Source organism: Cervus elaphus, chromosome 23 (assembly GCF_910594005.1).
Source record: "Cervus elaphus chromosome 23, mCerEla1.1, whole genome shotgun sequence".
NCBI lineage: Eukaryota > Metazoa > Chordata > Mammalia > Artiodactyla > Cervidae > Cervus > Cervus elaphus.
Window position 1 is genome coordinate 63,518,405 of NC_057837.1, and position 27,868 is coordinate 63,546,272.

The 27,868-nt window shown below is 41.6% G+C and overlaps 1 protein-coding gene across 1 annotated transcript in view; it reads right to left on the bottom strand.

Moving 5' to 3' along the window:
* PIGU (phosphatidylinositol glycan anchor biosynthesis class U) overlaps positions 1-27,868 on the bottom strand; it is a 96,931-nt gene that overhangs the window by 20,519 nt on the left and 48,544 nt on the right. Inside the window, exons 8-10 of the mRNA XM_043883600.1 lie at positions 8,313-8,467; positions 5,509-5,652; positions 1,765-1,889 (exon numbers count right to left, since the gene is read on the bottom strand). Of these exons, the coding sequence (XP_043739535.1) occupies positions 1,765-1,889; positions 5,509-5,652; positions 8,313-8,467 (424 nt within the window). The remainder of the gene's footprint in view (positions 1-1,764; positions 1,890-5,508; positions 5,653-8,312; positions 8,468-27,868) is intronic.

Sequence of the window (27,868 nt, forward strand, 5' to 3'; positions counted from 1 at the left end):
AAAAACGGGAGACTCAGAAAGGTTAAACTACTTGCTAGTAATGGGAAAGCCAGAATTCAGACTCACAACTGTCTGGCTCCAGACTCTTGTTTAGCAATATGGGATGAAAGATCTCACCTGAGGGAGACACCCTCTGTGGGAGAGATTGCCAGAGCAACTCCATCTTAGGGGAAAGAGGACCAACGTTCCCCAGGCTCACCCCATCACAAACTGGGGTATGTTCACATGTCCTGTGCCTTTGGGACTTGCCAAGGGGCCCCAGGCTGACTCTGAGAGCCCTCTACTGGGTGATTCTTATCTGCTCAATGAGGATGCCACGAGCAGAAGATGCTACTTCCTGCTTCCGATCTGCTCGACTGGTCACTGCCCCACCTGGAGGAGCAGCCCTACTTGTCCTGCCCACTCACCTGTTTACCTTTGCTCAGAGGCCCACTCCTATAGACAGGTTTCTTTCTAGCAGCTGGTCAGTTTCACTTCCCGGTTGATACTCAGCAGCCCCAAAACAACAACAAAGACATTTCTTCTGAAGCCTGTCCTCCCCAGGTTTATTGACACCTTGCTGTGCAAGGAAAGTTCTGCAGCTCCCTTCCCGTTTCAGAGAATCAGATGGTGCTGGGCCACTGGCACTGCTTCTTTATTAGGGAAGTCCAAAAATCCCATCCACAGAGATTGGGACTGACATATACACAACACTACCATATATAAAATAGATAACTAATAAAGACCTATTGTATAGCACAGGGAGCTCTCTAATAGCCTGTATGGGAAAAGAATCCAAAAAAGGAGTGTATGTATGTATATATATAATTGATCCACTTTGCTACATACCTGAAACTAACACAACATTATAAATCAACTAAACTCCAATACAAACTATTAAAAAAAAAACCATCCACAAACATTTGAACATTTGTTATGCTGTTCTGTGTGTCATCAGGTGTAATCCTGGATGCTGGGGACACAGAGGTGAGTGAGTCATGAGGCTACTCTTAGGGAGCCCACAAACAGTGCAAAGAACCCAGAGGACACAGAGCCTGACTGAGGGCAACAGCAGGAAATGCTAGAAAGAACAACTAGATCAGCACTAGGCTGACTTCAGAGGAAGAGCTTGAATGGGTCTTCAAAGTAGGCAGGAAGTCTATGGTTGCCCATTTGTCGTGTATGGTACAGCACGGGGAAAATGTTTCAAAGCCAATGAATGGTTCAGAGCCACAGTGTCCAGCATGACAGCCACTAGCCATGTGTGGCTTCTTTAAATTAGATTAAAAATTCAGCTCCCCAGTCACACTCGTGGCTACTCTATTGGACTGGGCAGATACAGGGCATGTGTATCATCACAGAAAGCCCTACTGGGCAGTGCTGGCTGGAGGCTCCTGCATTTGGATGCCAATGCCAGCCCTTCTACTTGCCAGTCTTGTGCCCTTGAACAAGCAACTCTATCTTTCTGTACCTTAGTTTTCTCATCTGCAAACGGGGATACTTTTCCTCAAAGTCTAGTGTGAAGATAAAATGAGCTGATGCACGTAACATTCTTAGAACCACAGTGACCAGGTACACAGTCAGCGCTCAATAAATGCTGGTAATTTTTTTATTATTACCACTTGTGTGTAGCACCGAGGGGCAGATATTGTGCTTCATGTTACTGCTGGCACAGCAGGTACCCAAAAAAATGCCTGTTCATTCCTAACCACCCCCACCGGCTGTTTTCATCCAGGGCGAGGTGACACAAACCTGTGCCAGAGGGTGCAAGGTGGGGGTACTCACATCTGTAGAGATGGTTCCACACGGGGAAGAAGGCCATGTAGAGGGCCACGTCCCCCACCGTCGGGTAGGACTTGAAGATGGCGATGATGGCAATCTGGATGAACATGAAGAAGATAGGGTGCTCCCTGGGGCAAGACAGGGCAGAGAGAGAGGTGGGGAGGTCAGTCAGGGACCAGGCCCACCCCAGAGTCTCCTCACCCCAGCCCTGAAACCCAAATACACTCTCTAGGGGACTTTACGTAGGGCAGGCTCCACCACCCACAAAACACAGGGCCAGGCCCAGCAGGAGGGCAAAAAACTGCAGGGACCCAAAGATGCCCACAGGTAGTGAGAAGAACCCAGCCCACACTAGAGACAGCCCACAGAGACACTTCCCATCAACCCCCACCCCCTGCAGCTCTGGGCCTTCCCCCAGGAGCCCAGAGGAGGAAAACAAATGAAGTCAGTGGCCTCTATCACTAGGTTTAAATGACTGCTTGTCAGAGTAATTAGGCAGCACCCTTGCCAGAGGCCCCTGACATTGGACCCAGGCAGGAAGTACCTCTTGGCCGATGCTTGTTTTCTCTGACGACAAGGTCAGTGGGGACTACAGATCTCTAGCTGTGATGAGCTCCTTTCCTGAAATAGCTGCATGTGGCTTTCTGCTCTTAAGGGCTGGAACTGGGGGCTTTTCTGGTGATCCAGTTCGAAGGCTCTGTGCTCCCAATGTGGGGGGCCTGGGTTTGACCTCTGGTCAGGAAACTAGATCCCACAAGCCACAACTAAGAGTTTGCATGCCGCAACTAAGACCTAATGCGGTCAAATAAATAAAAACGAACTTTAATGGGGGAGGGAGGGGCTGGAACTGGAGTTCTAGTCACCTTAAACTAGTAAGACTGGCTGCCATTTCCTGAGCCTCCACTTGTTTCAGTTCTGCGCCAGGCATCTTTTCCTGCATCCTTACACATGCTCCTCACTACCTCCCATCTGGAAGGAGGCAACGCTGTCGCTGTACTTTGTGGATGAGGAAATCAGGTTCAGAGAACATAAGAGAGTTCGAAAGTCATGGAGTGGCTTGTCTTCAGAGCACCTAAGCACCGCCAGTGCTATTCTCCCGAGTGCCCAGCAGGACCACAGCTCTGATCAGGAAAGCTGAGACAGAACTCAGCCTCCAGTGCTCCTCCAAGAGCTGACTGAGTACAGAAGAGAATCTGCCAGGAAGAAGCCAGATGTGCACCCTCCTCAGGTCTGAACAATGTGCATATGGCCTGCTTCTGCACAGGACCCAGAAGGGTGTCTTCAGGTTAACGCCCAGCTCAGGAGGGTGTCTTCAGGTTAATGGCATCCTTGCCTTGTAGGTCAAAGGTCAGGTCACTCAATGGATGTAAATCTGAGATGTGGAGACAAATTTGTACACACCCAAATACTACTAGGAGGCAAATGACTCAGAAACTCAGCTAAAAAGTTTCTGAGTCAAAGTTTCTGACTGCAAACTCACACAGTCCTGTAATCTCTAGCAAGGGTCTGACTATCTCAGTGAGCATTTTCCTAAGGCTCATCCGAGTCATTGGTTTGGGCTTTCTAGGTAGCTGGTAACAGCTGCACCATTCCCAGGAAAAGGCTAGCGACAAGGTGGTACCAAAAAACATGGTGAATGTATGGCTGAGTCCCTTTGCTGTTCACCTGAAACTATTGCAAAGTTGTTAATTGGCTCTACTCCAATACCAAATAAAAAGTTTTTTTTTTTTTTTCTTAAAAAAAAAACCCCACACAACATTGAGGATTTCCCTGGTGGCTCAGTGGTAAAGAATCCACCTGCCAACACAGGGGACAGGGGTTCAATCCCTTGTCTAAAATGATTCCACATGCTGTGGAGCACCTAAGCCCGTGCGACCCAACTACTGAGTCCACACTCTAAAGCCAGAGAGCCGCAACTACTGGGCCTGCTAGCCACAACTACTGAAGCCCGTGTGCCTAGAGCCTGTGCTCCGCAACAAGAGAGGCCACTGCAATGACAAGCCAGCACATTGCAACTGGGGTGTAGGCCCTGCTCGCCACAAGTAAAGAAAAGCCTAAAAAAAAAAAAACAAAGCCTGTACAGCAACAGAGACCCAGGAGAGCCAAAAATAATAAATAAGTAAATATATAAAAACAAATACAGACACCAGAACCTCCTGCAAGAGCCCCTGGGGAGCGGTGACTGGTGGCCCTGTTCTCGCAAAGCTGGCACTGCAGGGGCTGGAGTGGAACTCTGTATCCAGACACAGGAGGGCAGCCGAGAGGGAGGTCAGGTATCTTCACACCTTCTATTCCCACAGCTCTGTGGCCCTTGGTGGGGGTACGGGGAGGGTGTCACAAGATGGTGGTGGTCCCCAGGAGCTATCTGTGGCCTATCCGTGGCCTTTCATATGCCAACAATAGAAGGTGCTGGAGAACAGGCTACACAGACTTGAGGAAAGGTGCGTCGGGTTCCCTGCTTCTTTCAGCCTAGACCCAGGCCTGACCAGAACAGGGGTAGGACATATGGACCACAGACAGCTGGAGAGCCTGGCTGAGTAAGGCTGCCAGAATTCTGGAGCCTGCCAGGCCAAGAAAGAAGGCTTTTTCTGTCAGATGCCAGGCCAAGGCTATGTCATAAGAAGGGAACATCAGCTCTGAGCTTTACAGAAAGGGACCTGTGTGCCTTGGTTCACTGGCCATGGAGAATGAATGGAAGGTCAGAGGAAAGAACTCAAGCTCTTGAAATCTAAATCCAGCCCTTCTACTTCCCTGGACCACCCAGCTGTATCTATGCTGATTGGTGCCTGTTTGCCCCTCTCTGAAGCTAGGATAACAGAACCATTTCCGGGAGCTATTTAATACTGTATGTGATCTCTCTCAGGAGCTTGGCAAGGTGTAGAAGTCTGAGCATAAATTCTGGAGCCAAACAAACCTGGTAACCCCAGCTCCACTGCTAACTGGCTGTGTGACTCTGGGAAAATCATTTCACCTCTCTGAATAGCAATTTCCTCGATTAGCAAACGGAAGTGACAGTAACATAACGCCTACCTCCAAGAGTTGCTGGAAGGGTTAGGCACGAATATAACTCAAAAAGGTGGGATGGACAACACATGTTAGCTCTCTTACTCTGCAGAAGAGTATGCACAGGCAATCCATTTGAGGGAAGTTGGTCAGAGCTTCAGGTGACCAGCCCCCCAACTAACACCTCCTGAGTCCCTTTGGGCAAACTATCACTGGGACGCAGCTAGAGGGCTCCCAGCAAGATCCTCTTTTTCCAGGGATATCATCCCCACCTCAACCCTGCTCTTGTCTAAAACAGTGACTGGGGAGGTGGGAGAGAGGTTCAATAGTGAGGGCACATATATATATCTATGGCTGATTCATGCTGATGTATGGCAGAAACTAACACAATATCATAAAGCAAGTATCTTTCAATTAAACTATATTTTTTTTAAAATGAAAAAATAAAATAAATTGTGATATATACACACACAAACACACAAATCAGTGACTGGGCTCAGCAGCAATGTGGGTTCAAGTACCCCAAAGTGAGGCCAGGGGGCATATGGGGCTCCAAAGCACTGCCCCTATAGCTGGCACCTCGTGTGTCACCCTCCTGCAGTGTACAGTCACTGAAGCAACTCAGGGTGAGGTTCCCTGGGCATAAATGCCTCAAACCCAATAGCAGATGCTCCAAGTGAGAAGGACATCTATAAAGCTACCAATGACTCTGGGGACAAAAACCCAGTAGGTCCAACCACTTACTTCAGCTTTATAGCTAAGGGGATGGTGTAGAAGAAGACGTTGATCTGAAACACACACACAAAGAAGAGGCTGAAGTGCTCAAACATCTCTGCAAAAAAGTACCAGAAGAGGCCAATGTTCGGGGTGAGATCTGGAACAGAAAGTCTGGAATGAAGAAAACAAAGGGAGAGAAAAAACAGAGCCAAGTTAGAAACAACCTGCTTTGACCTGCTTTTCTCCTGAAGGTTTGGGTCACTGTTGGGCAGTCAAGGAAGACTCTGTCTCCACGGAGATCAGGATGTGAGGGGCTCTCTGGGCACCCCGGATATAGGTAATTAACAAAAACAGGGGCAGAGACCCAGATAAAAATAACCCATAAAAAGGATCACCTGAGCCAAATTCTGGCATGCATCAGAGATCTGAAACAAGGCAGGGATTGATGCTCGAAATCAAAAGACCAGCCCCTTCTTTTCCTACCCCAGATATGTATGCTCAAAACCAGGGGATACCTAGCACTGTCGCAAAAGAGGAATGGGTTTGAAATAGGTTCCTGTAACCTATTTTGAGCATTCTAAGGATTTGTCTAGGGGAAAAGCTCAAAGATCCTGTTACTGCCCATTCTTTCTCCAGATGCATACAGCAGGAGCCAGAAGACTGAGTGCCTCACACAGAAGTGAGACTTCCAGGGATCCAAGGAACCACTGCCAGGTTCTAGCAATGATCCCAGACCTTGCTGGAGAAATGGGGTTTAACTGGAAAACTTTTTGTCTGGTGATATCAGATAAAATTGGTTACAATTCTGGCTGTTCTAAAAATCTTACATAACATTAAAAATATACATATGGGGTTGAAACAGATGTCAATTCAGTTTTAAAAGCACAAGGGAAGCATGGAAAGGAAGATAGAGGCCATGGTTCATGGTCAGCTTTCAGACAAGACCATGGTTCATGATCAGATTTCACTGAAGAAGGCCTCCACCCAGGCAAGTCTTTGCTTCTTGTTGTAACTATATTTCCTTTTCTGTGAAATGAGGTAAAGAACACAATCTGTGCACCAGCAGAAAACTAGGAAAAGTTTTTCGTCAGGCATTACAAACTCTTATAGGAGGCAGAGCATGAGAAGCTGAAGGTTATTAAGTCACTATATCAGGCTCAGCCAGGATTTAACATAAATAAGCAGCCCAGAATCCCAAAGGGATGCCAGCCACAGATGCCCTTCCCACCCTGGTGGGGTTAAGTGTCCATGTCCCTCTGGGCTGTGAGTTCCTTCAGGCCTGAGCTTGTATCCTCCTCAGCAGACCACAGAGAGGATATTTGGAAACATCTGCAGAATTCATCTTGCAAACCCATTTTGATCTTCTCCATGAGTTTGACATATGGAAAGTGTTAAGTCACTCAGTCATGTCCAACTCTCTGTGACCCCATGGACTGCAGCCCACCCCTCCTCTGTCCATGGAATTCTCCAGGCAAGAATATTGGAGTGGTATTCTTCTTCTCCAGGGGATCTTCCCGATCCAGGGATCAAACCTAGGTCTCCTACTTTGCAGGTGGATTCTTTACCATCTGAGCCACCAGGGAAGTCCCCTGACATATAGAAGGTGGCTTTATTTTAAAACTGTTGGAGACCCTTTTGCAATAGAGGAATAAATACATCCATTCCTGTTTGGGACTGAATCAAAACCTTCTAGTTCGAGGCTGATAAGCGCTTTGGGTATTCCCAGAGAGTGTTCTTTAATTGACTTAGTTCAAACAAGTGGTTCTTGAAGTGTGTTCCTCAGATTGGCAGCATCGTACCACTTGAAAATTTATATATATAGATATGCAAATTCTGGGGTCCTAATGAGAGGGTAACAGGCAGGAAGGCCAGGGGTCTCCAAACAGAGGAAATAGGCTGCAAATGTCAGACATGCTTTTATTTTTCTCTTAAGCGGCAGGAGAAAACAAACTACAAGTGTCAGCTTTTTTTCCCTTCTCTATACAAAATTAAAAGGAAGTTTCTCTTAAAATTCTGTGTTGCCATGACGATACCTGGTTCCACCTGAACTTAACTTTTCTCAAACCTTGAGCTAACCAATGCATTTTTCTTATGGAAATGTTTTTCTTAAGCTATGTTAATGACCTATGTATTTACCCTAGACTCTGTCTTCAAGTTGGCTCTGTCTAACACTCAGAACCGACTTGACAAACCAGTATGTTTTACTCATAAAATTGTTCTCCTAATCTATGTTAATGAATCTATATATTTACTTGGAAACCTGCCTTTCTTCAAGATGCATGCCAATCATTCTATGGCCCAGGATGACTCACCTGCTGCCAATGCTTTCTCAAAATGGATGTTGTGGGTGAGGGGCCTGGTGCCACTCTGAGTTTTGAGATATCTCCTTTCTCTAATTAACAGCTTGCTGCTAGGTATATAACATACTGCTAAAGGCTAGCAGGGGGGCACTCTTTCTGCCCCCTTCTGACGTCTATGTCAGAAGCTTTCTCTATCTCTTTTATACTTCAATAAAACTTTATTACACAAAAGCTCTGAGCGATCAAGCCTCATCACTGGCCCGGATTGAATTCCTCTCCTCTGGAGGCCAAGAATCCCGAGGTCTTTCACGGCTCAGCAACAACCTTTCACTTACCCCAGACTTACTTCATCAGAACCTATGGAGGTGGGGCCCAGCAACCTGGGTGTTCAAGCCCTGCAGTGATTCTGGTGCACACCAATGTGAGGACCACTGCTCTAGATGTGGCCTCTGCTTGTTCTCCCTCTGATACCAGATGGAGCTGTGAAAACTAAATCAGCTTCCAGAGTTTTCTAATGGGGACATTACTTACATGAAGCCATAGACTGCAGGGATGAAATCCCAGGAACTGAGAAGGAAGAAGGAGAGGCAAACGACTACCACTAGACTTCCCACATACATCATGGCATACTCCCAAGAGAAGATCCAAAAGGCTTTGCTCTTCACTTTCACAGGTATGTACTGCCGCTAGGAGAGAAGGCAGAATGGTACACTTAAGGATCTCAAAGACAAAGAGCAGTTGTGAGTCAACTTTAAGATCCTTCCAGCAAAAAAACACAGGATACAGAATAGGTGAAAAATCTAAGGACTGAAAAGATATGCTAGGTAAAGTGAAAATGTTAGTCACTCAGTCATGTCTGACTCTTTACAACCCCATGGACTGTAGTCTGCCAGGTTCCTCTGTCCATGGAATTCTCCAGGCAAGAATACTGGAGTGGGTAGCCATTCCCTTCTCCAGGGTATCTTCCTGAACCTGGGATTGAACCCAGGTTTCCCAACTTGCAGGCAGATTCTTTACCTTCTGAGCTTAGGTAAACACTAACCAAAAGAAAATTAGTTTGGTTATTGTTACCAGATAAAATAGACTTTAACATAAAAAGTATTGTAGAGATAAAGATGTTCTATTATGATAAAAGTGTCATCAGAAAGATATTACAGTTCGAAACTTGTATGTACCTAATAACACAATCTCAAAATATATAGAACAAACATGGACAGAGTTACAGAGGAAAAATACACAAATCCACCATCAGTGCATAACTGGTAGATCTAATAGACAAAAATCATAATGAAATAGAAATATGAACAGCACACTTCATGAACTTGTTCACATAAGATCTTACAAAACAAACATATTTATAATTCCATACATTGAGTCATATTTACAGTATTCTATTTATCAGAAGCAAGTCACTGGTTTTGATCATACTCAAAGGGGCTGTTATTAACATTAGTATGTAGAGATCATGGAGGCCACATTAAGATTATGTCCACCACAGTTGATTTAACACCTGAAAAATCAATTAATGTAACATCCCATACTAACAGATTAATATACCCAGATCAGCTGCATTTCTATATACTTTAATGAGCAATTCAAAATTGAAATTAAGCAGACAATTCCATTCATTATAGTGTAAAAGAGAAAAAATACTTAAAAATAAAATTAACAAATGTAAGTACAAGGTATGCACACTATAACATATGTAATAAATAAACTATAAAATATTGCTGATGGATATTAAAGATCCAAACAAAGAGGTATTTAAAAAATACATTTATATAAAACAGTATGCTTGGAGAATTCACGTTCATTTAAAACATTTTGCTGCTGCTGCTGCTAAGTCACTTCAGTTGCGTCCAACTCTGTGCAACCCCATAGATGGCAGCCCACCAGGCTCCCCAGTCCCTGGGATTCTCCAGGCAAGAACACTGGAGTGGGTTGCCATTTCCTTCTCCAATGCATGAAAGTGAAAAGTGAAAGTGAAGTCGCTCAGTCGTGTCCAACTCTTAGCGACCCCATGGACTGCAGCCTACCAGTCTCCTCCGCCCACGGGATTTTCCAGGCAAGAGTACTGGAGTGGGTTGCTACTGCCTTCTCCATAAAACATTTTGGGGGATTAGTAAAAACTGACCACAGGGACTTCCCTGGTGGTCCAGTGGTTAAGAATCCACCTTGCAGGGACTTCCCTGGTGGTCCAGTGGTTAAGACTTTGCCTTCCAATGCAGGGGGTGCAGGTTAGAACCCTCATCAGGGAACTAAGATCCCACATGCCTTGTGGACAAAAAAGCAAAACATAAAACAGAAGCAATATTGTAACAAATTCAATAAAGATTAAAAAAAAAAAAGAATCCACCTTGCAATGCAGGGGATGCGTATTCAATCCCTGGTCAGGGAGCTAAGCTTCCACATGCCACAGAGCATCTAAGCCCAACCACTGCAACTACGGAGCCTGTCAGTCACAACTAGAGTCCATGTGCTGTGAGAGACCCTGCACGACACAACCAACGGCCCACACACCGCAACTAAGACCTGACACGACTTTAAAAAAACAAAGACCACATACCTTAATCAGGCCACAAAGCAATATCTACAAACTTTAAATAAAGAATCTGTACCATACAGACCCCATTCTCTGACCATAATGTAATTGGTCAAAATCATTAATAAAAAGATAATCTAAAAACACATTAGGAAAATTTTAAACACTTTTGTAAATAACTCAGGAGTCAAAGAAGGAATGATAATAGAAAGCTTTGACATTAGAAATTAATGGTTATGAAATATCTTAGGTAGGTAAAACAGTACTCTGAGGGAAGTACTTTTTTTGTGTGTGTGGTTGCACAGTGTGGCTTATGAGATCTCAGTTCTCTGACCAGGGATTGAACCTGTGCCCCCCTGCAGTGGAAGCATGAAGCCCTAGCCACTGGACCACCAGGGAAATCCCCATATAAACTTATATTTGAATACAAGGCTGAAAATAAATAAACATCCATTTTAAGATTTTAGAAAAAGAACAGAATAAACTTCAAAAGAAGGAAAGAAATAATAAAGGTAAGAGTAGAATCTGTGGAAACAGAAAACAAAGTTATGACACAGGCATACTTAATTTTTTTTTTTACTTCATTTTTTTTTATTGCGCTTTGGCGTACTTCACTTCATAGATTTCACAGACACTATTTATCACAAACTAAAGGTCTGTGGCAACCCTATGGGCACTATTTATCCAAAAGCATTTGTGTCTCTGTGTCACATTCAGCAATTCTTGCAACATTTCAAACTTTTTCATCATTATTATGTTTGTTATGGAGACCTGTGATCAGGGGTCTTTGATGTTACTATTGTAACGTCTAGGTGAACACACCCACACAAGAAGCGAACTTAACTTATAACTGTTGTGTGTATTCTGATTGCTCCGCTCACATAAATGTTATGTGTATTCTGATTGCTCTGCTCACCAACTGTTCCCATTTCTCTCCCTCTTCTCAGGCCTCCCTATTCCCGAGACATAAATAATACCAAAATTAAGCCAACTAATAACCCTACGACGGCCTCTAAGTGTTCAAGTCAAAGAAAGTATTGCACATTTCTTACTTAAAATCAAAAGTGAAAGTCGCTCAGTTGTGTCCGACTCTTTGCGATCCATGGACTGTACAGTCCATGGAATTCTCTAGGCCAGAATACTGAAGTGGGTAGCCTTTCCCTTCTCCATGGAATCGTCCCAACCCAGGGATCGATCCCAGGTCTCCAGCACTGCAGGCGGATTCTTTACCAGCTGAGCCACAATCAAAAGGTACAAATAATTAAGGAAGGCACATCAAAAGCTGGGATAGGGTGAAGCTAGGCCTCTTGCACCGAACAGTTAGCCGAGCTGTGTATTCAAAGGTAAAGTTCTTGAAAGGAATGAAAAGCACTACTCCAGTGAATTCATAAATGATAAGAATGCAAAACAGCCTTACTGCTGATGTGCAGACCAGCCACAACAATGCCTTAAGCCAAAGCATCAACCAGAGCAAGGCCCAACTCTCTTTAATCCTATGAAGGCTAAGAGAGGAGACAAACCTGTAGAAGAAAAGTTTGAAGCTAGCAGAGATTGGCTCATGAAGTTTAAGGAGAGAAGTCCATCTCTGTAACAGAAGTGCAAGGTGAAGCCACAAGTGTTGATGTAGAAGCTCCAACAAGTCATCCAGAAGATCTACCTAAGAGAATTAATGAAGGTGGCTACACTGAACAACAGATTTTTAATGTAGACGAAACAGACTTACACTGCAGGAAGACGCCATCTAGGACATTCACAGTTAGAGAGGAGAAGTCAATGCCTAGCTCCAAAGCTTCAAAGATCAGGCCAGTTCTCTTATAAGGGGCTAATGCAGCTGGTGACTTAAGTTGAAGCCAATGTTCATCTACCATTCCTCAAATCCTAGGGCCCTTAAAAATGATTCTAAATTGACTTTGCAAACACTCTTTCTACAAATGGAAACACAAAGACTGGATGACAGCACATCTCTTTACAATATGGTTTACTGAATATTTTAAGTCTATTGTTGAGACCTACTGCTCAGAAAAAAAAAAAAAGGTTTCCTTTCAAAACATTACTGCTCATTGACAATGCACCTGGTCATCCAACAGCTCTGATAGAGATGAACAATGAGATTAATGTTCTTTTCAAGCCTGCTTAACACACATGCATGGGGCTTTCCTGGTAGTTGATAAAGAATCCACTTGCAATGCAGGAGATCCCGGTTCGATTCCTGGGTCGGGAAGATCCACTGGAGAAGGGATAGGCCACTCACTCCATGATCCTTGGGCTTCCCTGGTGGCTCAGCTGGTAAAGAATCTGCCTGCAATGCAGGAGACCTGGGTTGGGAAGATCCCCTGGAGAAGGGAATGGCTACCCACCCACTCCTGTATTCTGTCCTGGAGAATTCCTTGGACCGTATAGTCCATGGGGTTGCAAAGAGCTGGACATGACTGAGTGACTTTCACTTTCACCACATATCCATTTTGCATCCCATGGATCAAGGAGTCATTTCAACTTTCAAATCTTATTATATAAGAAATACATTTCGGGGGCTTCCCTGGTGACTCAGTGGCAAAGAATCTGCCTGCCAATGCAGGAGACACATGGGTTCAATCCCTGGTACAGGAAGATGCCACATGCCATGAAACAACTAATCCCATGTGCCACAACCACTGAGCCTGTACTCTAGAGCCCAGGAGCTGCAACTACTGAAGCCTATGCACCTAGAGCCTGTGCTCTGCAGGCTCTAGGTGAAGAGAGGAGAAGATAAGTCACCGCAAAAAAGAAGCCTGAGCACCGCAATTAGAGAGAGATCTGCTAGCTGCAACTAGAGAAAAATCCACAAAGCAATGAAGACCCAGCAAAGCCAAAAATCAAAATAAGTAAATAAAATTACTTAAAAAAAAAAAAAAATTGGAAGTCTATAGCTGCCACAGATAGTGACTTCTCTTTTGGATCTGGGCAAAGTGAATTGAAAACCACCTGGAAAGGATTCTAGATCAGTAAGAATATTCAAGATTCATGGGGAGGTCAAAATATCAAAATTGATAGAAGTCTGGAAGAAGCTGACTCCAACCCTCATAGAGGACTTAGAGGCCTTCAGGTCTTCAGTAGAGAAAGTAACTGCAGAGGTGGTAGAAACAGCAAGACAACTAGAAGCGGAGCCTGAAGATGGGACTGAACTGCTGCAATCTCATGATAAAACTTGATCAGATGAGGAGTTGTTTCTCATGGATGAGCAAAGAAAATGGTTTCTTGAGACTGAATCTACTCCTGGTGAAGATGCCGTGAAGCGTACTAAAATGACAATAAAGACTTAGAATGCTATATAAACTTAGTTGATAAAGCAGTAGCAAGGTTTGAGAGAACTGACTCCTATTTTGAAAGAAGTTCTACTGTGGATAAAACGTTATCAAACAACATTGCATGCTACAGAGTAACTGCTTCTGAAAGTCCTAGTTAACTGGTGTTTGCTGGCAAACTTCATTCGTTGTCTCGTTTTAAGAAACTGTCAATTCACCTCCAGCTTCAGCAACTATAACCCTGATCAGTCTGCAGCCATCAACACCTTACACAGGAAAAAGACTGATTCACTGAAGGCTCAGATGATGGTTTGCATATTTTAGCAATAAAGATTTCTTTTTTTGGCCCATGCCGCAGCCTGTGGGATCTTAGTTTCCTGACCAGGGATCAAACTTGGGCCCTCTGCAATGGAAGCATGCAATCTTAACCACTGGACTGCCAGGGAAATCTCAATGAAATATTTTTAAATTAAGGTATGTACATGTTTTTAGATATAATGCTATTGTACTTTTAATAGACTACAGATAGCATAAACATAACTTTTATTATATACTGGAAAACCAAAAAATTCATGTAACTTGATATATTGTGATATCCACTTTCCTGCATTTGTCTGAAGCCAAAGTGGAAATATCTAAGGACTCAAGAAGCCAAAAGTCAGCTCTTAGAAATATGCCAATGTATTTAAAAACAGGCAAAATAGACACAGTCTATGGAAATATAAGTAATTCAAATGGTTCACTTAAAATGCTGGTGTTATTTTTTTTTTTTTAATGCTGGTGTTATTTAAAAAAAAAAAAAAGGTAGAGATAAAGGAAATGACAATGACCCTTGACTAGACCTTGAACCCCACTTCCCCAAAATGCTGTAACTCATGAATAAACTAGGGCATTTGAATGTATACATTAGATAATATTAGTCTTTGAAAGCTAATCTTGGGTGTGCTGATAGTACTATAATTACATAGAAGAATGCTCTAGTTCTTAAGAGTTAGTTAGTGACTGAGTATTTAGGACTGATATTTCTTGTTTGTAACTTCCCTGCAAACAGATCAGGGGAAAAAAAACAAAAGGAAAAGAAATCTATACATCTACAAAGAGTTATACAAATGGTAACTAGAGAATTAAAAAATAAAGGGTCTTTATTACACTGCCTTACAAACTTCCTAAAAGCATGAAATAAAAAATTGGGGGAAAAAAAAACAATTCAAGAAGAAATTTAATATTTGAATGGTCCTATAACCATTTAAGAAAATGAATTAGCAATGAAATGTTTTCCCATTAGAAAAAAAAGAGCAGGTCAAGCCAGTTTTACGGGAAAATTCTACCAACATTCAAGAGGCAGGTGTAATCTTACATTAACACTTTCACAGCAAATATAACCTTGCTACTAAAATTAACTACCAACACAAAAGCAAAAATGCTAAGTGAAATACTGTCTAATTCAGCAACACATGAAAACGATTACCATAACGTTGTATTATGACTAGGCTGGGTTTGTTACAAAAATTTAAGGTTAGTTAAAATAAGGAAAGCTATTGATAGTGTATCACAAACAGCTTAAATAACTAAGATCAGTATCTAGATACATGCAACAACTAGTCATGATAAAAATAACAAACAATAAGATAATTCAGTGAAGTTAACAGGGTATACAACTAACATACAAACAGCCATGGTAATCATTTTGTAATGTATAGAAATATCGAGTCACTATGCTGTGGGCCAGAGACTAACATAGTGTTGTAGGTTAATTGTACTTCAAAAACAAACAAAAAAAACAAACTCATAGCAAAAGAGATCAGATTTGTGGTCACCAGAGTGGGGAATAGGGAAGGGAGAACTGGATGAAGATAATCAAAAGGTACAAACTTCCAGTTATAAGATAAGATAATAAGTCCTAGGGATGTAATGTACAACTTGATAAATATAATTAACACTGCTGGATGTTGTATAAGTTGTTAAGGGAGTAAATCCTAAAAGTTCTCATCACAAGGGAAAAATTTTTTTTCTTTTGTATCTGTATGAGATGATGATGTTTACTGAACGTATTATGGTAATCATTTCATGATGTATGCAATTCAATCTCTGTACTGTATACCTTAAACATATGGTGCTACACATTTAACTACTTCAAGCATGCAATTCAGTGGCCATTTTGGTTATTACTCATAGGTTCTTGAGAGCTGCCTTGAAAAGTTTCAGGTGTGTAAGGGTTAGCTCCTCCTCTAGGATCTCACCACAAAGAAAGCAAGTTTCAGCCTAGATTCTGGCACACTTAGCAACATTTATTAAACAAATATCCATTAGCAAGCAAGCACACAACAGTTCACACAAACTACTGTAGAAGGCTAATCAAGTCCCAGCTCTCTCCCCTATCAGTTGTTCCAATCACCATTTGCAAGGAAGGTTCACTCAAGGCAGAAGTGACAATATCCCAGAGACAAGGTTCTGGTGCCCTTAGGGTCGCATTCAGTCAGTTCAGTTCAGTTCAGTCGCTCAGTCGTGCCTGACTCTTTGGGACCCCATGAATCGCAGCACGCCAGGCCTCCTTGTCCATCACCAACTCCCGGAGTTTACTCAAACCCATGTCCATCGAGCTGGTGACACCATCCAACCAACTCATCTTCTGTCGTCCCCTTCTCCTGCCCCCAGTCCCTCCCAGCATCAGGGCTTCTTCCAATGAGTCAACTCTTCGCATGAGGTGGCCAAAGTACTGGAGTTTCAGCTTCAGCATCAGTTCTTCCAGTGAACACCCAGGACTGATCTCCTTTAGGATGGACTGGTTGGATCTCCTTGCAGTCCAAGGGACTCTCAAGAGTCTTCTCCAACACCATAGTTCAAAAGCATCAATTTTTCGGCGCTCAGCTTTCTTTATAGTCCAACTCTCACATCCATACACAACCACTGGAAAAACCACAGCCTTGACCAAATGGACCTTTGTTGACAAAGTAATGTCTCTGCTTTTCAATATGCTGTCTAGGTTGGTCATAACTTTCCTTCCAAGGAGTAAGCGCCTTTTAATTTCATGGCTGCAGTCACTATCTGCAGTGATTTTGGAGCCCAAAAAAATAAAGTCTGACACTGTTTCCACTGTCTCCCCATCTATTTCCCATGAAGTGATGGGACCAGATGCCATGATCTTAGTTTTCTGAATGTTAAGCTTTAAGCCAGCTTTTTCACTCTCCTCTTTCACTTTCATCAAGAGGCTTTTTAGTTCACCTTCACTTTCTGCCATAAGGGTGGTGTCATCTGCATATCTGAGGTTATTGATATTTCTCCTGGCAATCCTGATTACAGCTTGTGCCTCTTCCAGCTTAGAAAGCATTACTACGAACAAAGCTAGTGGATGTAATGGAATTCCAGTTGAGCTATTTCAAATCCTGAAAGATGATGCTGTGAAAGTGCTGCACTCAATATGCCAGAAAATTTGGAAAATTCAGCAGTGGCCACAGGACTGAAAAAGGTCCGTTTTCATTCCAATCCCTAAGAAAGGCAATCCCAAAGAATGCTCAAACTACTGCACAGTTGCACTCATCTCACACGCTAGTAAAGTAATGCTCAAAATTCTCCAAGCCAGGCTTCAGCAATACGTGAACCATGAACTTCCAGATGTTCAAGCTGGTTTTAGAAAAGGCAGAGGAACCAGAGATCAAATTGCCAACATTCACTGGATCATCGAAAAAGCAAGAGAGTTCCAGAAAAACATCTATTTCTGCTTTATTGACTACACCAAAGCCTTTGACTGTGTGGATCACAATAAACTGTGGAAAATTCTGAAAGAGATGGGAATACCAGACCACCTGACCTGCCTCTTAAGAAACCTGTATGCAGGTCAGGAAGCAACAGTTAGAACTGGACATGGAACAACAGAATGGTTCCAAATCGGGAAAGGAGTACGTCAAGGGTCGCATTAGGTAACCAGAAATCTCCTAAGAGAAAGCTAGACACAGGATCAGTTAGGAACTAAGCCTCAGGCACCATCTCCAACAGAAGAAGTTACAGATTTTCCTACATTCTTATTTCTTCCTCATGCAAATATAGGAAGTATCTAAAATGTTTTAGTCCATTCCACTTCTTTTGAATACTTCGATTTCACCTATGAGTGCCTACTTCTGATATTCAACTAATCTCACCAACAAAAATCCAATCTGCTTCTGACATTAACTGTGCCGTAATCAGCAAAGGTGTAGCTCAAGCTATGGAAGCACAGATGGCAGCCACTTGTGGAGCACGGCCTAAGCTAGTTGAGTACCGCAGCGCATGGATGCTTCTTCAAAGTAACTCACTGTCCCTAAAGTTGAGGCTGAAACTAACTGGCATATGTATAATGTCAGATGGCCTATGCGGAAGTGTTTTAAGACAAGTTATAAAGACATCATACATAACTCCATGGTAATGACTTTAAGGAGAATGGGAAGTCAGTCGAGAGAACAGAGATAACATTAGTGTTAACAAATATGAGAGGAAAGGAAACGGATCAACCCTATGGCTGCTCTCTAAGCTTGCACATACGTAGCTCTACTCTTTTCTTTTTTTTAATGCAGAGTATTAGTCCTCAACCCCTGCCAGGTATCAAATCCCTGTGTCCCCTGCAACAGGAACTCAGAGTCCTAACCACTGGGTTACTCTTACCTTAAAACTGTGCTGTCCCCTAGTCACATGTGATTATTTAAATTTAAATTAATGGAAATTAATTAAAATTAAAAATTCAGTTTCTCAGTCTCACTAGCATACTGCAGGTGTTCAATTGCCACATGAGGCTCCTGACTACTGTACTGACAATATACAGATATACGATATATTCATCATCACAAAAGGTTCTATTGACAATGCTGCACCAAAAGAAAAAAGTTTTAAGAAAACAGTACATTTCTGGGGATAGAAAATAATTCAACCAAGAGAAGACATACATAGACACATTTAAAGAGTAAGCCACCTAGGTTCTGAGTTCCCTTCTAGACTTCTACCTGCCTTTGATAATTTTGATCTTCTCTTCTTCCTGAAAAGTACTGCCATCTAGCCTAAAAGGAAGAAAGGGAGGGAGGGAAGAAACCACAACCCATGAAAGAAAAAAAACAAAACAAACGAACACCTTTCCTACCTGCTAAATGATATTTAAAAAGAAATACGCTGGGAAGTGAGAATGCCATGAAGAACTGAATCAGGTAGACTGTTCAAAGTGGCTCTCTTTGTAGACCTCCGAAGCATATACCCAAGATATGAAGCTTTTCTAACTTGGTGAATCCCATGAGAGCCTCCCAGTTTTTGCTTGCTACCACGTTTTCAGGGCTTTATTGGACCTAAAGCGCTACTGTTGTTAAGAGTAGGAAATGATCCCCTCCTTGCCTCTGGCAAATCTGTGATTATGTGTACTAAATTTTAGGTATAATTTTTAAGACTTGGTCTTAGAATCAGGTTTGCTTTAGGGAACAGAGCTCTGAAAATATAATGTGGAATATTTACTGAGTCTATTTATAAAAACTTGCCTTGATTAAAGATTAAGCAATCTTTTAGAGCTACTTCTGTTACATTAAAGCAAGGCATACCTGAAATTTTTGAAAAAAGAAACTCAGGCAACCCTTTGATGGCTTGTTATTTATAAATACTCCAGCCAAACTTAACCTAGAGGTCCACACTACAAATTTCTCAGTGAACAAATGAGCATTCCTTTTACCCACCTATCTTTTTGCTCAGTAGCAAATGCTACCTTAAAGTGAAAAGTACGTAAGTAGGAAGGGTTGGAAGGGTGGTGATCTAAACATTCTGATCAAGTTTTTAAGACCTTTCACTGTAAAAGTAAAATACAAAATATGTAAAACCAATGTAAAATGGTTTTAGTGAATGAATGATTATCAAGCAAACATTCATGAGGTCGACAGAGACAGAGACTTCATGTCACTCCCCAAGTCTCTCTCTGTGCCCTGTCCCAACCAGAATCCCCTCTTCCTTGCAAAGTAACCACTTTTCCTGGTTTTTATAGTACTCACTTCCTTCCATTTCTTAACAGCTTTCCATCTACATGTGCATTCTTTTATACTTTATACTTGCTCATTAAAAAAACAGCTGTATCAAATTTTTAAATTTAAGTACATTGATTTACAATATTGTGCTAGTTTTAGGTGTACATCATAGTGATTCAGTATTTCGCAGGTTATATTCCATTATAGGTTATTATAAGATACGAAGTATAATTCCCTGTGCTATACAGTATATCTTTGTTGATTATCTATTTTAAATACAGTAGTTCGTATCTGTTAATCTCATGCCCTTAATTTGTCCCTCCCCACTTCCCGCTTCCCCTTTAGTAACCACAAGTTTCTCTTCTATTATCTGTGGGTCTGTTTCTGTTTTGCATATGCATCCATTTGTACTATTTTTTTAGATTCCACAGGAGTCTTTGGCAGTTTCCTTGTTTTCTGATAACACAATGTTCCAGGATCATCCTGCACACTTCCTGCCCTCAACCTAGTCAACCATTTCTCTAAGAAACCCTAGTTTCTTTCAGGGGCTAAAAATAGTAAGATTACAATCTGAGAGCCAAGGATAATCACTGATACTGGGTTGGTCATTGTTTCTAGATCTTTCAGTGAATATAAACACACATACTCAAATACCTAGAGAAACCAGACGTGTGTAACAAATGAGTGAAGTGTAATAGAGATGAAGCATATGGACTGTGGAAAACTAAGGAGATAAACTAAATGCCAGATCTTCCAATTTTTCAAAAGGAGTCAGAAATATACATTTTTAACATGAATTTTAAAAATACTGGCAATGAATAATATAATTAAACACTAAGGTTACATAAAACACATCTGTGGGACAGATGTGGTCCATGGGCTATGTGTACCTTCAACCTGAAAAATTAAACCAGTGTGTCACTATATCCCAGAAGTCACATCGTTGTTAACATGTGAAAATATTTAGAGAAGTAAGAGAATTCTCAGATTGCTTCAGGAAAAGCCAAACTATAATAAGGAAGGGGAGAAATGTATAATTTTGCCCTCCCCATCAACTCTCTAAAGTACTAGGGAGAAAGGCAATTTTCTACACAGAAACTATTTTCTTTCTAGGACATGGTGAAAAAAGGAAAAAGTCAGTTATCAGAAAAAACAAAACTCTCAAAGAGAACTGAAATCTAACAAAAGTCTTTATATCTAAGCTCTTGGAATCTCAGGCTGAGACCCAGGAGATATATTTTACATGATTAGGTATATTAGAGGCAATAAAACCGGCAAAAAGTTTATTGCAAATGCATGATCAACCCCTTACTCTCATTTTCACCTGTTCCAAAAAGAAAGGAAGCTAACAGCACTGCCACCTCTGCCTTGGTCACCCTCCTGGAAGCAGGAGAATGAACAGAAACTGGCTGGGAAAAAAGGAGTAAGAGGTGAAAATTCTAAACAAGGCCCTGCAGAAAGCCTGGGGAAGTGCCCTGTTATCAAGAAAGACCCGGCTGGCTTTGGCTTCTTTAGTACAAGCCAGTGCCATGTGACCTGCTCCAAGCTCCAGAAATATAGAAATCACAGGGTTAATTTTTCAGTTCAAAGACAAGAGAGGTCAGATTGCATGAGTGCATGCTCAGTGACTCATTCGTGTCCAGCTCTGAGTCTCCATGAACTGTAGCCCGCCAGGCTCCTCTGTCCATGGGATTTTTCAGGCAAGAATACTGGAGTGGGGCTGCCATTTCCGCCTCCAGGGGTCAGATCAGATTAAAGCGAAAACCATAAGAACACTCAGAAGGTTATTTCCCCCTGGTTTCTGTTATACCCTTTCAAAGAAAATAAGGACCTCAAACGCTCTAAGGAAGCCCAAGCTAAAGGAAGGAAGGGAATAGAAACTTCCCTGACTGCACCAGGAACCTCCCTCTGTCAGCTTCACAGCTTCAGCCTTGAGGTCCTGTGCACTTTGGCCCATCCTTCACTGCAGCCTCTTGGTCCTGGGTGCTCCAGGGCTGTTTTCTTCTGCATGCAATCAGAGCATAACATTTTAAGCTTTTCTCTAATTTGGAAACTAGGCCCTAAGCCAAGGTCAGAGAAGAGTAAAGTTGGGGGAAGGGACCAGATGGGCTCAAACTACCATTCTCAGAAGTGATTCAATGGGGAGCCAGCTGCAGCATCCCCTGCCTTTGATCATGAAGCCTCTCTGCATCTCATGTAGGAAAGAGAAAAACAGCTTTGCCTCTGGCACTGATCAGACATGAGCATGTCCGCCACCTGCCTCTTGTACCCTCTAGAAATACGATCAGCAGGATGGAGGCAGATTTGCAGTGTCAAAGGGGTAATTTCAAACTAACGCTTACAGTTCCTTTGACTCTAAAAAATGAATTATTTTCTCTTCTCCCTGTGCTGTGCTTAGTCGCTCAGTCATGTCTGACTCTTTGTGACCCCACAGACTGCCATGCTCCTCTGTCCAGGGGGATTCTCCAGACAAGAATACTGGAGTGGGTTGCCCACTCCTCCAGGGGATCCTCCCATCCCAGGGATCAAACCCAGGTCTCCCTCATTGCAGGTGGATTCTTTTTTTTTTTTTAATTTTTTTATTAGTTGGAGGCTAATTGCTTCACAACATTTCTGCAGGTGGATTCTTTACTGTCTGAGCCACCAGGGAAGCCCAAGAATACTGGAGTGGGTAGCCTATCCCTTCCCCAGGGGATCTTCCTGACCCAGGAATCAAACCAGGAATCAAATCCGCATTGCAGGCAGATTCCTGAGCTACCAGGGAAGCCCTCTCTTCCCCCATCACCTCACGTATCTCCACACTGGTGACCATGTCCTTTCTAAGGACATTTAAATACTAATAGCCATAACTAATATCTATTGAACTCATGTCATACTCTGTTCTACATACTAGACATGTATTAACCCTTTGCAGTAGCTACTACTGTATTATCCCATTTTACAGATGACGAAACAGACACACAGAAGTTAAGTAGTCACTTCCCAGGGTCACAGAGCTTATCAGAAGCCAAGCCAAGCCAATTTCAGAGCCTGTATTCTAATGTCTCTCCTTTGCATTATAAAATTCTCACACAGAAAAGTTGAAAAAATAATAAAATAATCAACAACATGGCTGTCATCTAGATTAAATATTAATACCCTGCTATATATAAACTTTTCTGTGTGTATGAATTTTCTACACATGACATTTCTCCCCCAAACATTCCTGCATATAGCTTCTAAAAATAAGGACATGCTCCTATATACTATAATACTCTTCTCAATCCAAGAAGTCAACAATTTCCTATAATCATCTAATATCTAATCTATCTTCAAAAATATTCTGAATATCCTCCAAACATCCTTTATAACTGTTTTTTCCAAACCAGAGTTCAATCAAGACTCACCCATTTCAGTCAATTACTGTCTCTTTCATCTAGAACAGTCCCTTCACTTTTTCTTTTTTATGACATTGACTTTTTGAAGAGATGCAGATCAGCTGTCTATATCTCTATATTTTGATTGTCCTATATTTTGGTTGGTTGATTATTTCCTTCCATTGTTTAAATGATAGTATCGTTTAACCTGTGCTTCTGATCTTATACTTTCTAAAAATCAGAAGTCATATTTAAAGGCTTAATGAAAGTTAACAGTCTGGGTAAAAATACCCTGGAGCTGACGCTGTGTGCTCTGAATTGATCACATCATGAAGCACATCATGTCAAGCCGTTTCACCATAAGTGAGCTGGACTACCTGGTTAAGGTGGTGACTGCCACAGCACTCCTTTGTAAAGATTCAATTTTCCCTTTGCTTTTAGCCAATAATTCAGAGGTAGGAGGGGCTACTATTTTGGCACCAAGAAAATGCAAATACTCTGAGCTCCAAAAAATCTTTCACCTAATGATTTTAGCATCCAATGATGATCTTTGCTAGATTTAATCATTTCACTGATGATTACCCATTCTAGCCTTCCTTCTGCAGTTATAAGCTGGCAGTTTTCTGTAAAGAACTTTTCTTCATTAACTAGGGAAGAATTATAGCTCATTTTAAAAAGAAAGGGTAACTGCTTAGTTTTTTTCTTCTAAGTATTGCTTTTCAGAGTAAAAATTTGATAAAAGAGCCATCTTTAATGATGGCACATGCATTTTTTTCTCTTCCCCCCTTTTCTGAGCATCACTATACACGGAGGCTTTTACTCAGTGTTTTACAATTACTTGCAGTAATTATTCTCTTGATACTCAGAATATAATACATTTAGTCACGTTTTAAAAATTATTATTAAAACAAACAACTCAATCAAAAACTGGGCAGAAGACCTAAACAGACATTTCCCCAAAGAAGATGTACAGATGGCTAATAAACACATGAAAAAATGCTCAACACTGCTCACTATTAGAGTAATGCAAATCAAAACAACAATGATGACCATGACCTCACACCGGTCAGAACGGTCATCATCAAAACATCTACAAACAATAAATGCTGGAGAGGATGTGGAGAAAAGGGAATCCTCTTGCACTGCTGGTGGGAATGTAAACTGATAGAGTCACTATGGAGAACAGTATGGAGAGTTCTTTAAAGAAACTAGAAATAAAACTATCCTATGACCCAGCAATCCCAGTACTGGGCATATACCCTGAGAAAACCATTCTAAAAGACACATGTACCCCAATGTTCATTGTAGTACTATTTACAATAGCCAAGACATGAAAGCAACCTAGATGCCCATCATCAAATGAATGGATAAAGAAGTTGTGGTACAGATATACAATGGTATATATTACCCAGCCATAAAAGTGAATAGATTTGAGTCAGTTCTAGTGAGGTGGATGAACCAAGAGCCCGTATATGGTAACATATACATTACCAAATGTAAAACAGCCAGTGGGAATTTGCTGTATGATGCAGGGAGCTCAAACCCTTGCTCTGTGACAACCAAGAGGGAGTGGGATGGGGTGGGAGATGGGAGGGAGGTTCAAGAGGGAGGAGACATGTGTACACCTAGGGCTGATTCATGTCGATATATGGCAGAAACCAATACAACATTGCAAAGCAATTATCCTCCAATTAAAAATAAATAATAATTAATATTATTTTTATTTATTTGGCTGTGTGGGTCTTAGCTGCAGTGTGTGGAATCTAGTTCCCTGACAAGGGACTGAACCCAGGTCCCCTGCATTGGGAGTGTAAAGTCCTAACCACTGGACCACCAAAGGAAGTTCCCCATTAGTCTTCAATACTATTTTGCTCTCCATCCATTAAGATGTACCAGTCGAGCCTGTGCTCTCATATAAATGACATAATCTCTCCTAGATGGATATATGTGTCTATGGAGGGCTTTAAAAACTCTAGAAAAATATAACCTCAAGAGCAGATGGATCACTTTCCTGTGGTTATCAAGTCCAATTCAATTAGGGGGATGAAAGGGATTTTTAAGACCATGAGGTCTAGCTACCCACATGATGCTTACAGCTTTGCTACAGCTCTCCACTATGGGGCCATTCATTATGTAGCCTAAACACACTGATCCATAGGAACTCAACTCACTTGAGGCATCCCAGGCTGTCCTGGACCTGCCTTATCCTGGGCTGCTTATGGTTCCCACCCATTAGTTCTAGGGTCTCTCCTTGGAGCCTACAGATCTCTGTGAAACTCACACCTAAAGATAATTTCTTCTGTTCCCTCCCTCATATTTAAACAAGTGGATTTATTTCCCAGATGTCACTGGATTGATTTTCCAAATGTACTACTGTGCCTCACAAGGTCCTGCTCCCTTTCAAGGCCACTTCATATACTTAGATAAAAACACATAAATATAGTATGTATAATTTCTACATAAATGGGTCCTGTAGTTTATCTCACTCTTTCCAGTCCTGTTCACCACATATATACAGCTGCCACACAGCCATTTCTACCTCCTAGAATTCTGCATCTAGTCCCTCATCTCTCCATTTCCCTTGACACTGATCTGGACCCCTAGTCAAGCCCTCTGACTCAACCTAGTACGATGGCCAAATCCTTCCCAACTTCAGCTCCTCCTCACTCCAATCCAACCCAGGCTACTACCAGAGCTGTCCTCCTACAGGACTTCCTGCTCGGCAACCTTTATTCTGCAGGCTCTCCCAGAGTGCCTAGCATACTGACTCCGGATGCTCAGTCCGTACTGGTGGAGGGAGGGGCTGAACAAAGTGACTGCTTGAGTAGCTAGATTTCATGACTTAGCCGCACTGTCCATTGTTGTCAAAACAGAATTTCCTTGAGTTTTAAATAAGAGCTATTTTACATAACATAGTATTTAGTATTTGGCCTAACAAGCCACTTAAAATTTTTTGGTCAGTTCATGTGTCTGAGTAAATATATTTTTATAGTATTAATTTGATAAATAGTTGTACAGAAATTCTGGTTGCATGCATTCTTCGTGGTGCTCAGACTTTCTAAAGAATAAACTGTAAATATGAAGCAAGAAAGGAAATACCAACATACTGTTATGTAGGAAGATGTCTGCTTTCTACAAGAATCTAGAAAGCAAGTCAAAGCAAAATAACTTCACAGTATGATGATATAGCTATTAAACTAGCAATCATAAATCGAATTTGAAAAGCCAGTGCTGGTGGCCTGGGAGGAAGTGGTTCACTTTAGACGCTGATGGTGGCCCCACAGATTGGCTCCAGATTTCTGGTGAGCACTGTTGTCTTGCATAAAAAAACTATAAAATTTCTCACACTTTTGGTGCCAAAGATTTAGCTGGAAGAACACACCTTAAGGAAATTAAATGTCTATACTACTTACATTAGTGACAACTAAGGCAGCTCTCAAATTCCCCAAATAGGAGAAAGACTAAGCTAGCCATGTGCCACTGTACACATCAGCCAAAAGATACATGATGAAGTCACTTAAAAATGACAAGCACACATGGCCTATTTCAATAAATGGAGGTACATACTCAGTTTCAGCAATAGTTGAACAGAAATTTTATAATTAAGAACATGGGTTCTGAAAGCAGACATTCCTTGGTTTGAATCGTGGCATTGCCCTCCATACCCTTTCATGAAATGCTTCCTTCTAAGAATGGATTTGGAACCATGCAGGACCTATAAGCAGCTACTTGCTCTTGAGGAGATGTGTATATTCTTATTTGAGTAGAAAAGACAGATGCTTAGACAGCAGACTCTGCCCAAGCTGACATCTTAGCAGTCACTTGCTGGCCATGTGACCTCAGGCAAGTGATTAAACTGCCATACATTCTAGCTGCAATGCATGTGTCTAATATCATTACTAGTAGATGAATATACAGCTTATAATATGACCTACCTGTTAAAGTTCTTCTGTGGTTGAAATGAGATGATGCCTGGAGAGTGTTCAGCATAGTAACCAACATGTAGTAAGTTCTCAGTAAATATTAGGAGTTTGCATTCTTCAACTAAACTACTGCTCTCCCACTATGGTCCAGGCATTGCATCAGGTACACCCACAACATTAAATTCATGCAAGAACCTTACAAAGGCAGTGTTGTTATACAAAATACAGTTAAAGAAATGGGCTCAGAGAAGGATCTGTGAATATTAGGCAAAAAAAAAAAGAGTGCAAGAATCCCAATTACAAACATAAAAATGATATGCACTGATACATTTGCAATGATTTAGATCATAATGATCATTGGGGGTTCCTTGGTGACTCAGATAAAGAATCTGCCTGCAAAAGACTCTACCAGAAAATTATTAGAGCTAATCAATGAATATAGTAAAGTTGCAGGATATAAAATTAACACACAGAAATCCCTTGCATTCCTATACACTAACAATGAAAAAACAGAAAGAGAAATTAAGGAAACAATATCATTCACCATTGCAACAAAAAGAATAAAATACTTAGGAGTATATCTACCTAAAGAAACAAAAGACCTATACATAGAAAACTATAAAACACTGATGAAAGAAATCAAAGAGGACACAAACAGACGGAGAAACATACCCTGTTCATGGACTGGAAGAATCAATGTTGTCAAAATGGCTATTCTACCCAAAGCAATCTATAGATTCAATGCAATCCCTATCAAGCTACCAATGGTATTTTTCACAGAACTAGAACAAATAATTTCACAATTTGTATGGAAATACAAAAAACCTCGAATAGCCAAAGTAATCCTGAGAAAGAAGAATGGAACTGGAGGAATCAACCTGCCTGACTTCAGACTATACTACAAAGCCACAGTCATCAAGACAGTATGGTACTGGCACAAAGACAGAAATATAGATCAATGGAACAGAATAGAAAGCCCAGAGATAAATCCACGAACCTATGGACACCTTATCTTTGACAAA